This window comes from Chanodichthys erythropterus, chromosome 12 (genome assembly GCF_024489055.1).
Source record: "Chanodichthys erythropterus isolate Z2021 chromosome 12, ASM2448905v1, whole genome shotgun sequence".
NCBI classification, from domain to species: Eukaryota; Metazoa; Chordata; class Actinopteri; order Cypriniformes; family Xenocyprididae; genus Chanodichthys; species Chanodichthys erythropterus.
The window spans coordinates 36,986,161-37,004,605 of record NC_090232.1 but is presented as its reverse complement, the minus strand read 5'-3'; the positions used below and the strand labels follow the sequence as shown (position 1 = coordinate 37,004,605).

Below are 18,445 nucleotides of genomic sequence, written 5' to 3'. Positions count from 1 at the left end.
CCTCAGCTGTTGCGCCATCATCGACAACTGTAGCGCCAACATCGACAACTGATGCAGCAACCACAACTATATCTGACACCACAACAACAGCTGATGCAACAACAACAACTTTGGCTACCACAAGCACCCCTGAAACATCCTCAAATGTAGCGCAAACATCGACAACTGATGCAGCAACCACAACTATATCTGACACCACAACAACAGCTGATGCAACAACAACAACTTTGGCTACCACAAGCACCCCTGAAACATCCTCAACTGTTGCACCATCATCGACAACTGTTGCACCAACGTCGACAACTGATGCAGCAACCACAACTATATCTGACACCACAACAACAGCTGATGCAACAACAACAACTTTGGCTACCACAAGCACCCCTGAAACATCCTCAACTGTTGCACCATCATCGACAACTGTTGCACCAACGTCGACAACTGATGCAGCAACCACAACTATATCTGACACCACAACAACAGCTGATGCAACAACAACAACTTTGGCTACAACAAGCACCCCTGAAACATCCTCAACTGTAGCGCCAACATCGACAACTGATGCAGCAACCACAACTATATCTGACACCACAACAACAGCTGATGCAACAACAACAACTTTGGCTACCACAAGCATCCCTGAAACATCCTCAGCTGTTGCGCCATCATCGACAACTGATGCAGCAACCACAACTATATCTGACACCACAACAACAGCTGATGCAACAACAACAACTTTGGCTACCACAAGCACCCCTGAAACATCCTCAACTGTTGCGCCAACAACGACAACTGATGCAGCAACCACAACTATATCTGACACCACAACAACAGCTGATGCAACAACAACAACTTTGGCTACCACAAGCACCCCTGAAACATCCTCAACTGTTGCACCATCATCGACAACTGTTGCACCAACGTCGACAACTGATGCAGCAACCACAACTATATCTGACACCACAACAACAGCTGATGCAACAACAACAACTTTGGCTACCACAAGCACCCCTGAAACATCCTCAACTGTAGCGCCAACATCGACAACTGATGCAGCAACCACAACTATATCTGACACCACAACAACAGCTGATGCAACAACAACAACTTTGGCTACCACAAGCACCCCTGAAACATCCTCAACTGTTGCACCATCATCGACAACTGTTGCACCAACGTCGACAACTGATGCAGCAACCACAACTATATCTGACACCACAACAACAGCTGATGCAACAACAACAACTTTGGCTACCACAAGCACCCCTGAAACATCCTCAACTGTTGCACCATCATCAACAACTGTTGCACCAACGTCGACAACTGATGCAGCAACCACAACTGTATCTGACACCACAACAACAGCTGATGCAACAGCAACAACTTTGGCTTCCACAAGCACCCCTGAAACATCCTCAAATGTAGCGCAAACATCGACAACTGATGCAGCAACCACAACTATATCTGACACCACAACAACAGCTGATGCAACAGCAACAACTTTGGCTACCACAGGCATCCCTGAAACATCCTCAGCTGTTGCGCCATCATCGACAACTGTTGCACCAACGTCGACAACTGATGCAGCAACCACAACTATATCTGACACCACAACAACAGCTGATGCAACAACAACAACTTTGGCTACAACAAGCACCCCTGAAACATCCTCAACTGTAGCGCCAACATCGACAACTGATGCAGCAACCACAACTATATCTGACACCACAACAACAGCTGATGCAACAACAACAACTTTGGCTACCACAAGCACCCCTGAAACATCCTCAACTGTTGCACCATCATCGACAACTGTTGCACCAACGTCGACAACTGATGCAGCAACCACAACTATATCTGACACCACAACAACAGCTGATGCAACAACAACAACTTTGGCTACCACAAGCATCCCTGAAACATCCTCAACTGTAGCGCCAACATCGACAACTGATGCAGCAACCACAACTATATCTGACACCACAACAACAGCTGATGCAACAACAACAACTTTGGCTACCACAAGCACCCCTGAAACATCCTCAAATGTAGCGCCAACATCGACAACTGATGCAGCAACCACAACTATATCTGACACCACAACAACAGCTGATGCAACAGCAACAACTTTGGCTTCCACAAGCACCCCTGAAACATCCTCAAATGTAGCGCCAACATCGACAACTGATGCAGCAACCACAACCATATCTGACACCACAACAACAGCTGATGCAACAACAACAACTTTGGCTACCACGAGCACCCCTGAAACATCCTCAACTGTTGCACCATCATTGACAACTGTTGCACCAACGTCGACAACTGATGCAGCAACCACAACTATATCTGACACCACAACAACAGCTGATGCAACAACAACAACTTTGGCTACCACAAGCACCCCTGAAACATCCTCAACTGTTGCACCATCATCGACAACTGTTGCACCAACATCGACAAATGATGCAGCAACCACAACTATATCTGAAACCACAACAACAGCTGATGCAACAACAACAACTTTGGCTACAACAAGCACCCCTGAAACATCCTCAACTGTTGCACCATCATCGACAACTGTTGCACCAACGTCGACAACTGATGCAGCAACCACAACTATATCTGACACCACAACAACAGCTGATGCAACAACAACAACTTTGGCTACAACAAGCACCCCTGAAACATCCTCAATTGTAGCGCAAACATCGACAACTGATGCAGCAACCACAACTATATCTGACACCACAACAACAGCTGATGCAACAACAACAACTTTGGCTACCACAAGCACCCCTGAAACATCCTCAATTGTAGCGCAAACATCGACAACTGATGCAGCAACCACAACTATATCTGACACCACAACAACAGCTGATGCAACAACAACAACTTTGGCTACCACAAGCACCCCAGAAACATCCTCAATTGTAGCGCAAACATCGACAACTGATGCAGCAACCACAACTATATCTGACACCACAACAACAGCTGATGCAACAACAACAACTTTGGCTACCACAAGCACCCCTGAAACATCCTCAACTGTTGCACCATCATCGACAACTGTTGCACCAACGTCGACAACTGATGCAGCAACCACAACTATATCTGACACCACAACAACAGCTGATGCAACAACAACAACTTTGGCTACCACAAGCACCCCTGAAACATCCTCAACTGTTGCACCATCATCGACAACTGTTGCACCAACGTCGACAACTGATGCAGCAACCACAACTATATCTGACACCACAACAACAGCTGATGCAACAACAACAACTTTGGCTACAACAAGCACCCCTGAAACATCCTCAATTGTAGCGCAAACATCGACAACTGATGCAGCAACCACAACCATATCTGACATCACAACAACAGCTGATGCAACAACAACAACTTTGGCTACCACAAGCATCCCTGAAACATCCTCAACTGTTGCACCATCATCGACAACTGTTGCACCAACGTCGACAACTGATGCAGCAACCACAACTGTATCTGACACCACAACAACAGCTGATACAACAACAACAACTTTGGCTACCACAAGCATCCCTGAAACATCCTCAGCTGTTGCGCCATCATCGACAACTGATGCAGCAACCACAACCATATCTGACATCACAACAACAGCTGATGCAACAGCAACAACTTTGGCTTCCACAAGCACCCCTGAAACATCCTCAAATGTAGCGCAAACATCGACAACTGATGCAGCAACCACAACTATATCTGACACCACAACAACAGCTGATGCAACAGCAACAACTTTGGCTTCCACAAGCACCCCTGAAACATCCTCAAATGTAGCGCCAACATCGACAACTGATGCAGCAACCACAACTATATCTGAAACCACAACAACAGCTGATGCAACAACAACAACTTTGGCTACCACAAGCACCCCTGAAACATCCTCAACTGTTGCACCATCATCGACAACTGTTGCACCAACGTCGACAACTGATGCAGCAACCACAACTGTATCTGACACCACAACAACAGCTGATACAACAACAACAACTTTGGCTACCACAAGCATCCCTGAAACATCCTCAATTGTAGCGCAAACATCGACAACTGATGCAGCAACCACAACTATATCTGACATCACAACAACAGCTGATGCAACAACAACAACTTTGGCTACCACAAGCATCCCTGAAACATCCTCAACTGTTGCACCATCATCGACAACTGATGCAGCAACCACAACAATATCTGACACCACAACAACAGCTGATGCAACAACAACAACTTTGGCTACAACAAGCACCCCTGAAACATCCTCAATTGTAGCGCAAACATCGACAAATGATGCAGCAACCACAACTATATCTGAAACCACAACAACAGCTGATGCAACAACAACAACTTTGGCTACCACAGGCATCCCTGAAACATCCTCAACTGTTGCACCATCATCGACAACTGTTGCACCAACGTCGACAACTGATGCAGCAACCACAACTATATCTGACACCACAACAACAGCTGATGCAACAACAACAACTTTGGCTACAACAAGCACCCCTGAAACATCCTCAATTGTAGCGCAAACATCGACAACTGATGCAGCAACCACAACCATATCTGACATCACAACAACAGCTGATGCAACAACAACAACTTTGGCTACCACAAGCATCCCTGAAACATCCTCAACTGTTGCACCATCATCGACAACTGTTGCACCAACATCGACAACTGATGCAGCAACCACAACTGTATCTGACACCACAACAACAGCTGATACAACAACAACAACTTTGGCTACCACAAGCATCCCTGAAACATCCTCAACTGTTGCACCATCATCGACAACTGTTGCACCAACATCGACAACTGATGCAGCAACCACAACCATATCTGACATCACAACAACAGCTGATGCAACAGCAACAACTTTGGCTTCCACAAGCACCCCTGAAACATCCTCAAATGTAGCGCAAACATCGACAACTGATGCAGCAACCACAACTATATCTGACACCACAACAACAGCTGATGCAACAGCAACAACTTTGGCTTCCACAAGCACCCCTGAAACATCCTCAAATGTAGCGCCAACATCGACAAATGATGCAGCAACCACAACTATATCTGAAACCACAACAACAGCTGATGCAACAACAACAACTTTGGCTACCACAGGCATCCCTGAAACATCCTCAACTGTTGCACCATCATCGACAACTGATGCAGCAACCACAACTATATCTGACACCACAACAACAGCTGATGCAACAGCAACAACTTTGGCTACCACAAGCACCCCAGAAACATCCTCAACTGTTGCGCCATCATCGACAACTGTTGCGCCAACGTCGACAACTGATGCGGGAACCACAACTATATCTGACACCACAACAACAGCTGATGCAACAACAACAACTTTGGCTACAACAAGCACCCCTGAAACATCCTCAACTGTAGCGCCAACATCGACAACTGATGCTGCAACCACAACTATATCTGACACCACAACAACAGCTGATGCAACAACAACTACTTTGGCTACCACAACTACCCCTGAAACATCTTCAACTGTTGCACCATCATCGACAACTGTTGCAGCAACCACAACTATATCTGACACCACAACAACAGCTGATGCAACAGCAACAACTTTGGCTTCCACAAGCACCCCTGAAACATCCTCAAATGTAGCGCAAACATCGACAACTGATGCAGCAACCACAACTATATCTGACACCACAACAACAGCTGATGCAACAACAACAACAATGACTTTGGCTACCACAAGCATCCCTGAAACATCCTCAGCTGTTGCGCCATCATCGACAACTGATGCAGCAACCACAACTATATCTGACACCACAACAACAGCTGATGCAACAGCAACAACTTTGGCTTCCACAAGCACCCCTGAAACATCCTCAAATGTAGCGCCAACATCGACAACTGATGCAGCAACCACAACCATATCTGACACCACAACAACAGCTGATGCAACAACAACAACTTTGGCTACCACAGGCATCCCTGAAACATCCTCAGCTGTTGCGCCATCATCGACAACTGATGCAGCAACCACAACTATATCTGACACCACAACAACAGCTGATGCAACAGCAACAACTTTGGCTTCCACAAGCACCCCTGAAACATCCTCAAATGTAGCGCCAACATCGACAACTGATGCAGCAACCACAACTATATCTGACACCACAACAACAGCTGATGCAACAGCAACAACTTTGGCTTCCACAAGCACCCCTGAAACATCCTCAAATGTAGCGCCAACATCGACAACTGATGCAGCAACCACAACTATATCTGACACCACAACAACAGCTGATGCAACAACAACAACAATGACTTTGGCTACCACAAGCACCTCAGAGACATCATCAACTATAGCGCCAACGTCAACAATTGAAGCAGCAACCACAACCATATCTGACATCACAACAACAGCTGATGCAACAGCAACAACTTTGGCTTCCACAAGCACCCCTGAAACATCCTCAAATGTAGCGCAAACATCGACAACTGATGCAGCAACCACAACTATATCTGACACCACAACAACAGCTGATGCAACAGCAACAACTTTGGCTTCCACAAGCACCCCTGAAACATCCTCAAATGTAGCGCCAACATCGACAACTGATGCAGCAACCACAACCATATCTGACACCACAACAACAGCTGATGCAACAACAACAACTTTGGCTACCACAGGCATCCCTGAAACATCCTCAACTGTTGCACCATCATCGACAACTGTTGCACCAACGTCGACAACTGATGCAGCAACCACAACTATATCTGACACCACAACAACAGCTGATGCAACAACAACAACTTTGGCTACCACAAGCACCCCTGAAACATCCTCAACTGTTGCACCATCATCGACAACTGTTGCACCAACATCGACAAATGATGCAGCAACCACAACTATATCTGACACCACAACAACAGCTGATGCAACAACAACAACTTTGGCTACCACAAGCACCCCTGAAACATCCTCAACTGTTGCACCATCATCGACAACTGTTGCACCAACGTCGACAACTGATGCAGCAACCACAACTGTATCTGACACCACAACAACAGCTGATACAACAACAACAACTTTGGCTACCACAAGCATCCCTGAAACATCCTCAATTGTAGCGCAAACATCGACAACTGATGCAGCAACCACAACTATATCTGACATCACAACAACAGCTGATGCAACAACAACAACTTTGGCTACAACAAGCACCCCTGAAACATCCTCAACTGTTGCACCATCATCGACAACTGATGCAGCAACCACAACAATATCTGACACCACAACAACAGCTGATGCAACAACAACAACTTTGGCTACAACAAGCACCCCTGAAACATCCTCAATTGTAGCGCCATCATCGACAACTGTAGCGCCAACATCGACAACTGATACAGCAATGACAACAATATCTGACACCACAACAACAGCTGATGCAACAACAACAACTTTGGCTACCACAAGCACCCCTGAAACATCCTCAACTGTTGCACCATCATCGACAACTGTTGCACCAACGTCGACAACTGATGCAGCAACCACAACTGTATCTGACACCACAACAACAGCTGATACAACAACAACAACTTTGGCTACCACAAGCATCCCTGAAACATCCTCAATTGTAGCGCAAACATCGACAACTGATGCAGCAACCACAACTATATCTGACATCACAACAACAGCTGATGCAACAACAACAACTTTGGCTACAACAAGCACCCCTGAAACATCCTCAACTGTTGCACCATCATCGACAACTGATGCAGCAACCACAACAATATCTGACACCACAACAACAGCTGATGCAACAACAACAACTTTGGCTACAACAAGCACCCCTGAAACATCCTCAATTGTAGCGCCATCATCGACAACTGTAGCGCCAACATCGACAACTGATGCAACAACCACAACTATATCTGACACCACAACAACAGCTGATGCAACAACAACAACTTTGGCTACCACAACCACCCCTGAAACATCCTCAATTGTAGCGCCAACGTCAACAATTGAAGCAGCAACCACAACTATATCTGACACCGCAACAACAGCTGATGCAACAACTTTGGCTACCACAGGCACCCCTGAAACATCCTCAACTGTTGCGCCATCATCGACAACTGTAGCGCCAACATCGACAACTGATACAGCAATGACAACAATATCTGACACCACAACAACAGCTGATGCAACAACAACAACTTTGGCTACCACAACCACCCCTGAAACATCCTCAATTGTAGCGCCAACGTCAACAATTGAAGCAGCAACCACAACTATATCTGACACCACAACAACAGCTGATGCAACAACAACAACTTTGGCTACAACAAGCACCCCTGAAACATCCTCAATTGTAGCGCAAACATCGACAACTGATACGGCAACCACAACTATATCTGACACCACAACAACAGCTGATGCAACAACAACAACTTTGGCTACCACAGGCACCCCTGAAACATCCTCAACTGTAGCGCCAACATCGACAACTGTTGCAGCAACCACAACTATATCTGACACCACAACACAAGTTGATGCAACAACAACTACTTTGGTTACCACAAGCACCCCAGAAACATCCTCAACTGTTGCGCCATCATCGACAACTGTTGCGCCAACGTCGACAACTGATACAGCAACCACAACTATATCTGATACCACAACAACAGCTGATGCAACAACAACAACTTTGGCTACCACAAGCACCCCAGAAACATCCTCAACTGTTGCGCCATCATCGACAACTGTTGCGCCAACGTCGACAACTGATGCTGCAACCACAACTATATCTGACACCACAACAACAGCTGATGCAACAACAACTACTTTGGCTACCACAACCACCCCTGAAACATCTTCAACTGTTGCACCATCATCGACAACTGTTGCAGCAACCACAACTATATCTGACACCACAACAACAGCTGATGCAACAACAACAACAATGACTTTGGCTACCACAAGCACCTCAGAGACATCATCAACTATAGCGCCAACGTCAACAATTGAAGCAGCAACCACAACTATATCTGACACCACAACAACAGCTGATGCAACAACAACAACTTTGGCTACCACAAGCATCCCTGAAACATCCTCAGCTGTTGCGCCATCATCGACAACTGATGCAGCAACCAGAACTATATCTGACACCACAACAACAGCTGATGCAACAACAACAACTTTGGCTTCCACAAGCACCCCTGAAACATCCTCAAATGTAGCGCAAACATCGACAACTGATGCAGCAACCACAACTATATCTGACACCACAACAACAGCTGATGCAACAGCAACAACTTTGGCTTCCACAAGCACCCCTGAAACATCCTCAAATGTAGCGCAAACATCGACAACTGTTGCAGCAACCACAACTATATCTGACACCACAACAACAGCTGATGCAACAACAACAACTTTGGCTTCCACAAGCACCCCTGAAACATCCTCAAATGTAGCGCAAACATCGACAACTGTTGCAGCAACCACAACTATATCTGACACCACAACAACAGCTGATGCAACAACAACAACAATGACTTTGGCTACCACAAGCATCCCTGAAACATCCTCAGCTGTTGCGCCATCATCGACAACTGATGCAGCAACCACAACCATATCTGACATCACAACAACAGCTGATGCAACAGCAACAACTTTGGCTTCCACAAGCACCCCTGAAACATCCTCAAATGTAGTGCAAACATCGACAACTGATGCAGCAACCACAACTATATCTGACACCACAACAACAGCTGATGCAACAGCAACAACTTTGGCTTCCACAAGCACCCCTGAAACATCCTCAAATGTAGCGCCAACATCGAAAACTGATGCAGCAACCACAACCATATCTGACACCATAACAACAGCTGATGCAACAACAACAACTTTGGCTACCACAAGCACCCCTGAAACATCCTCAATTGTAGCGCCAACGTCAACAATTGAAGCAGCAACCACAACTACATCTGACACCACAACAACAGCTGATGCAACAACTTTGCCTACCTCAGGCACCCCTGAAACATCCTCAACTGTTGCGCCATCATTGACAACTGTTGCGCCAACGTCGACAACTGATACAGCAACCACAACTATATCTGACACCACAACACAAGTTGATGCAACAACAACTACTTTGGTTACCACAAGCACCCCTGAAACATCCTCAACTGTTGCGCCATCATCGACAACTGTAGCGCCAACATCGACAACTGATACAGCAATGACAACAATATCTGACACCACAACAACAGCTGATGCAACAACAACAACTTTGGCTACCACAACCACCCCTGAAACATCCTCAATTGTAGCGCCAACGTCAACAATTGAAGCAGCAACCACAACTATATCTGACACCGCAACAACAGCTGATGCAACAACTTTGGCTACCACAGGCACCCCTGAAACATCCTCAACTGTTGCGCCATCATCGACAACTGTAGCGCCAACATCGACAACTGATACAGCAATGACAACAATATCTGACACCACAACAACAGCTGATGCAACAACAACAACTTTGGCTACCACAACCACCCCTGAAACATCCTCAATTGTAGCGCCAACGTCAACAATTGAAGCAGCAACCACAACTATATCTGACACCACAACAACAGCTGATGCAACAACTTTGGCTACCACAGGCACCCCTGAAACATCCTCAACTGTTGCGCCATCATTGACAACTGTTGCGCCAACGTCGACAACTGATACAGCAACCACAACTATATCTTATACCACAACAACAGCTGATGCAACAACAACAACTTTGGCTACCACAGGCACCCCTGAAACATCCTCAATTGTAGCGCAAACATCGACAACTGATACGGCAACCACAACTATATCTGACACCACAACAACAGCTGATGCAACAACAACAACTTTGGCTACCACAGGCACCCCTGAAACATCCTCAACTGTAGCGCCAACATCGACAACTGTTGCAGCAACCACAACTATATCTGACACCACAACACAAGTTGATGCAACAACAACTACTTTGGTTACCACAAGCACCCCAGAAACATCCTCAACTGTTGCGCCATCATCGACAACTGTTGCGCCAACGTCGACAACTGATACAGCAACCACAACTATATCTGATACCACAACAACAGCTGATGCAACAACAACAACTTTGGCTACCACAAGCACCCCAGAAACATCCTCAACTGTTGCGCCATCATCGACAACTGTTGCGCCAACGTCGACAACTGATGCGGGAACCACAACTATATCTGACACCACAACAACAGCTGATGCAACAACAACAACTTTGGCTACAACAAGCACCCCTGAAACATCCTCAACTGTAGCGCCAACATCGACAACTGATGCTGCAACCACAACTATATCTGACACCACAACAACAGCTGATGCAACAACAACAACTTTGGCTACCACAAGCATCCCTGAAACATCCTCAGCTGTTGTGCCATCATCGACAACTGATGCAGCAACCAGAACTATATCTGACACCACAACAACAGCTGATGCAACAACAACAACTTTGGCTTCCACAAGCACCCCTGAAACATCCTCAAATGTAGCGCAAACATCGACAACTGATGCAGCAACCACAACTATATCTGACACCACAACAACAGCTGATGCAACAGCAACAACTTTGGCTTCCACAAGCACCCCTGAAACATCCTCAAATGTAGCGCCAACATCGAAAACTGATGCAGCAACCACAACCATATCTGACACCACAACAACAGCTGATGCAACAACAACAACTTTGGCTACCACAGGCATCCCTGAAACATCCTCAACTGTTGCACCAACATTGACAACTGATGCAGCAACCACAACTATATCTGACACCACAACACAAGTTGATGCAACAACAACAATGACTATGGCTACAACAAGCACCTCACAGACATCATCAACTGTAGCGCCAACGTCAACAATTGAAGCAACAACCACAACTGTATCTGACACCGCAACAACAGCTGATGCAACAACAACAACTTTGGCTACCACAAGCACCCCTGAAACATCCTCAACTGTTGCACCAACGTCGACAACTGATGCAGCAACCACAACAATATCTGACACCACAACAACAGCTTATGCAACAACAACAACAACTTTGGCTACAACAAGCACCCCTGAAACATCCTCAACTGTAGTGCCAACATTGACAACTGATGCAGCAACCAGAACTATATCTGACACCACTATAACACTTGATGCAACAACAACAACTTTGGATACCACAAGCAGTCCTCAAACATTCTCAACTTTAGCATCAATGTCGACAACTGATGCAGCAACCTCAACTATATCTGACACCACAAGAACGGTTAATGCAACAACAACAACTTCGGCTACCACAAGGTCCCCTGAAACATCCTCAACTGTAGCGGTAACATTGAAAATTGATGCAGAAACCATAACTATGTCTGATACCACAACAACAGTTGATGCAACAACAACAACTTTGGCTAGCACAAGAACTCCTCAAACATCATCAAATGTAGCGCCATCATTGACAACTGATGCAGCAACCACAACTATATCTTACACCACAACAACTGTTGATGCAACAACAACTTTGACTACCACAAGTGCCACTGAAACATCCTTAACTGTACCACCCATGTCGACAACTGATGCAGCAACCACAAATATATCTGACATCACAACAACTGTTGATGCAACAACATTCACAACAATGAAAACTATTGGTGAGATAACTGCTATGGCTTCTACAATCACAACCTCTTCATTGGTAGTTGAGGGATCAATGACAGCATCAACCACTACAGTTCAACCAACAACTACAACTGAAACCACAGCCACTATTCCTGCAACAGTAACTTTAGCTTCAGCATCCACAGTTTTGGCTCCCACAGTAAACCTTACCTCAACATTCTCAACTAAAGCACCAACCAACTCAACTGTGCCTGAAACAAAACCAAAACCAACTACAGCCATGCCTATATCATCAGCAACTGCCGCTGTTACATCAGTAAAGCCAATCACTCAAACCGCCATATCAGGAATTATACCCTCAAATGTCACTCAGGCAGCAATAACCCAAATCATCACAACTCCAACTCCAAAGGTGACAGACCGGACATCTCAGACACCTGGAGAATCACCAAATGTGTAAGTGTAATGAATACATTTTATTGTGTAAAATGTAACTATTTTATTAATTCTCTTACCCTTCCAAAAAGAAAATATTTTTCCCTATATTTAATTAATTTAATTTATTTGATTTAATGGTATATTTGAAAATATACAGAATAATATATTGTGTTAATATATTACAATATATTGAATAATCCTTGAGGAATTGCCGCTTTGTGTGTACATACATTCACATTTATGCATGTGCATTATGTACACAATAAAGGATAAAACTTTATGAATATTATATGTAATTCTATTTTTGTCTTCATTTCTAAATATTTTACGTGTCAAGTAGCCATACACCCATACATGGCCAATGCATATACAGGTGCTGGTCATATAATTAGAATATCTTGAAAAAGAAAATTTTTTCATTGTAAATTATTTTTTAAAAAATGAAACTTTCATTTATACTAGATTCCCTACATGTAAAATAAAACATTTCAAAAAAATTTTTTTTAATTTGTTGATTAGAGCGTACAGCTCATGAAAGTCCAAAATCCAGTATCTCAAAATATTAGAATATTTACATTTGAGTTTCATCAAATGACCATCCCTACAGTATAAATTTCATGTATCTCTTGTTCTTTGAAACCACACTAATGGGGAAGACTGCTGACTTGGCAATGGTCCAGGAGACAATCATTGACACCCTCCACAAAGAGAGTAAGTCACTGATGGTCATTACTGAATGTGGTGGCTGTTTACAGAGTGATGTATCAAAGCATATTAAATGCAAAGTTGACAGGAAGGAAGAAATTGGGTAGGCAAAGGTGCACAAGCAACAGGGATGACCACAAGCTTGAGAATACTGTCAAATAAAGCCGATTCAAACACGTGGGAGAGCTTCACAATGAGTCAAATGAAGCCGGAGTCAGCGCATCAAGAGTCACCACACTCAGACATCTTCAGGAAAAGGACTACCAAGCCACTTCTGAAACAGAAACAATGTCAGAAGCATCTTACCTGGGCTAAGGAGAAAAAGAACTGGACAGTGAACAATGGTCAAAAGTCCTCTTTTCAGATAAAAGTAAATTTTGCATTTCATGTTGAAATCATGGTCCCAGAGTCTGAAGGAAGACTGGAGAGGCACAGAATCCAAGCTGCTTGAAGTCTAGTGGGAAGTTTCTGAAGTTAGTAATGATTTGGGGGGCAGTGACATCTGCTGGTGTTGGTCCATTGTGTTTTATCAAGTGCAAAGTCAATGCAGCCATCTTCTAGGAGATTTTGGAGCACTTTATGCTTCCATCTGCTGATAAGCTTTATGGAGATGCTGATTTCCTTTTCCAGCAGGACTTTAGCACCTGCCCACAGTGCAAAAACCACTTCCAAGTGGTTTGCTGACCATTATATTACTGTGTTTTATTGGCCAGCCAACATGCCTGACCCCTGAATCTATGGGATATTTTCAAGAGAAAGATGAGAAACAGTCGATCCAACAATGTACAGATGATCTGAAGGCTCAATAGTGCCTCAGCAGTGCCACAGGCTGATCACTTCCATGCCACACTTCACTGATGCTGTAATTTGTGCTTGGAGCAAGTCTTTTGCTGTATTATGTGCTGCTGACCATGTTATGAGTGTACAAATGAACATGCTTTAAAGAACTTGAACTTTTCTGTTTTGAAAATCTATTATTTGATTGATCTTAGGAAATATTCTAATATTTTGAGATACTGGATTTTGGACTTTCATGAGCTGTACGCTCTAATCATCAAAATTAAAAAAAAAAAAAAAAAAAAAACTTTTGAAATGTTTTACTTTACATGTAGGGAATCTAGAATATATGAAAGTTTCATTTTCAAAAATAATTTACAATAAAAAAAAAATGAACTTTTTCACGATATTCTAATTATATGACCAGCACCTGTATTGCAGTATATTGAAAAATAAAAGCTGTACTTTCCCATATATGGAAATGTATTATGCAATATATTGCTCTATATCTTGCAGTATACTCCCATATATTTTTGTTGTGTGGGGTACTCACATCAATCATTCTTATTTACCTTCTTTTTCAGGATTGGGAAGGTGATTATTTACATTCGGCTCATATTTATCACACTGGGCCCCATACCAAGTGAGGGTAAAATAGTACAGTTAGCTAACTCTCTGTTGAACTCACGTTTTAGAATCAAACGTGATCTAAGAGCACAAAGACTAAGTAGCCCTGTGAGCTTTGTGAATGTTACTTATACAAGTAAGTTTTCTCTCCTCTGTTCAGTTGCTAGTAAACAAATTTCAATATTACAGTAAAAAGATGTGTGCATACAATATCAACTAATTTGTATTGTTTTTTTTTTCTTCTTAAGAAATTTCTGATACATCATATTCTCTGAATTTTGGATTTGAAATCAACAATGTTTCCATGTCTGAGAAACTTGAACTCAGGGATAGCACATACACATTAATCCAGGACTCTATAAATAAACTGGTGAGTTTGATTCGTATTTAAAATAGGCTTTTTTTTATTCAGCTTTGATTTGATTAAGCTTTTTAACTATTACTACACCAATTAATTTGTTTTCCTTGCTGACCTGTTTAGCTGAACAAGATCCTAACTGACCCCACAGCCACTCCATTTGTGTTCAATAAAGCCAATTTCACGTAAGATTTAAACTAAAAACTTGGTTTGATATAAAAGGATATAAAAGAAGAAGCACACTGTGATCTTTTTACATATTTAATTGTCAATGTACATTTTAATTTCTCCCCAGGGGTAATTCCACCACTATTCAGGCTGATGTACAGTATGTTTTCTCGGAAAGTGACATCAAGACACCCAGTGCCTTTCTCTATGCACTTCTTGTGGTTAATAATGGTATGTTCTTCTGCATAGAAATGTTATTATTAATAGTTTTATAATTCTTTGAGCTGGAAGGTATTATTATTATTTTTTTTTTGTCTTAATTATTTTACACCTTCTCATCTACAGAGACTATTACCACAACTACACCTACTACAACAAGAACCACCTTTTACCCTACAGTGCTGAGCACTATAATCACAAACAACAGCACTAGCGCAGCCTGGGTTGTGGCCATTATTGTCCCTTGTGCTATTGCCATCATACTTGTACCTTGCTGGATTCTCCTTTGTGTAAGTATCATAAAGGTTTAATGGAAGATATGTATATTATAATTGAAGTGATTAGTGATTACAGGAATATGATATGCAGTTGATTTAATAAATTTCCTGAAACCTATAAAAGTTTCTATGTTTAATTCTAGTCTAACAAGGCTCTCTCTTACTCCTTAGTGTTTGCTCTGTGGATGCTGTACAGCATTAAGAAGACGTTGGCACAGAAGACAGTCATACAATGTACAATACACCACTCGAAACAGCCTCTTCTAGAGAACTAGAGACTTGTTTGAAGAAGGGAAATACATCAGCAAAAATTACTAATGCTAATTACTTATATTTCTAATCCTAATGGTGACTGGTACTTTAAGATCAGATTTATCTTTCCATAATTAATATGATATCTTAGAGATTTTATGATACACAATTTACTATTTATTATTTTCTTGTGCCTGTATTGCTGGACAGACAGGATCTTAAATTGTGATGAATGTAATTTATTATCAGAATTTCTCAGAAAAAAAAATATATTTAATAATTTACAATGTTTACATTTTAATAATAATAATGTTTGTTTTCCAAATAATTTATTACACATTTAATTTTAAGGGGCAATCTGGATCATATTAAACCCATTCACACTTTATGCAATTTATCTCCATTTGTGATCATTCAAATCATTTTTGCTCTAATCTGATACGATTTCCCCACAGCTGCTGACAGGACATTTGTATTTCAGTAAGGCATCACACAAACCCTAAAGCCACAAACAGCTGACTTCATCTTTTAAATCACAACCACATTGACTACTGTTGATCTAATAGGACGCAGTGTAAACACTATGCATACTATGTCTAAATAAAAACCTTATAATGTTGAAAAATAACAAATCACATTTATTTTAAATGCTTAGAGTAACTTTTCCAATAATACTAAATAAAAATTTTACATATATTTAAAAATCCTGGTTTTGTTATAAACAATCACTTTATAAGTTTCTTTAAGATTAAGAAATATTACTTACCAGATCAATTAGAATCATGTTGAGCACATATGCACCACTAGCTGAAAAACCTGAAGTGAGGTTGCCTGCTGCGTAACATCACAGGAATTTCATTTGTGATATTCAGCATTTCCCTAATACAATTTTTCCTTTAAATGCACAAACCTAGTTGAAGAAGACAGACAAATGATGTCTTGTTAAAATCTATCAAATCTTATCTATCAAAACATTATTAGTTGTACACTGTTCAGATATGTGCAGAGAAAGAGTGCAAAAGAGCATTTCTCAAGGAGGTCTACCTGGAGAAAACTGTCAGCATTACCATCTTGAAGGCAGTTGCTCAGGTGTTCTTATTCATGATAACTCTTTTTGAGCCTGAGCTGAATATGGCATTTGACTGATCACTCCAGAGAATAACATCAATGCAGATGGCACCACAATGTTTCAGGATTAGAAGGCAATTTACTTGCACAGTCCCACAGTCTATCCTAAGCTGGAGACAGGGACAAAAACATATAAATAGGTCAGAAAAAGTCCATATGCTATAGTAAAAATGTAATTAAATATTTGGTTATCACTCAAGAGAACCCTCCATGATGTCTCTGGCGATGCTCCACACCAGGATGCCAATAAAAATGTTACCTGCACAGACCTGCAACACAAGATGACAGATGACAGAAAATAACAGATGAGCAGAATTCATGCATAGATTTTTGTTGATCCTCAAAAATGGGAAAAGAATGAAAATTATATTGTGTTATCATTTACACCGTCATGTAATTTCAAGTCTGTTGGACTTTCTTCTGTGGAACACAAAAGAAAATATTAAAATTACTTTTTAAATATCTGTTTTGTGTGTGTGTGTGTGTGTGTGTGTGTGTGTGTGTGTGTGTGTGTGTGTGTGTGTGTGTCAATGCAATCAAAGTTAACAAGCTCAAATTATGTTTCTTCAAAATATATTTTGTGTTCTGTAGAAGAAAGAAATGCAGATTGGAACAACATGAGGGCGAGTAAACAATGACAGAATGTTTACCTTTAATCAAAGCATTAAAGAGATAGTTTACCTAAAAATGGAAATTCTGTCATCATTTACTCACCCTCAAGTTGTTCCAAACCTGTATGAATTTTGTTCTGGTGAACACAAAAGAAGATAT

At 42.4% G+C, this 18,445-nt stretch overlaps 1 protein-coding gene across 1 annotated transcript; it reads left to right on the top strand.

Moving 5' to 3' along the window:
• Window positions 1-678: 678 nt before the first annotated feature.
• Window positions 679-16,569, top strand: LOC137032357 (uncharacterized). The gene is made up of 8 exons (XM_067404113.1): window positions 679-683; window positions 752-13,180; window positions 15,229-15,407; window positions 15,520-15,641; window positions 15,753-15,814; window positions 15,925-16,028; window positions 16,143-16,306; window positions 16,438-16,569. The coding sequence occupies exons 1-8, from the start codon at window positions 679-681 to the stop codon at window positions 16,567-16,569; spliced, it is 13,197 nt and encodes a 4,398-aa protein (XP_067260214.1).
• The last annotated feature ends 1,876 nt before the right edge of the window (window positions 16,570-18,445 follow it).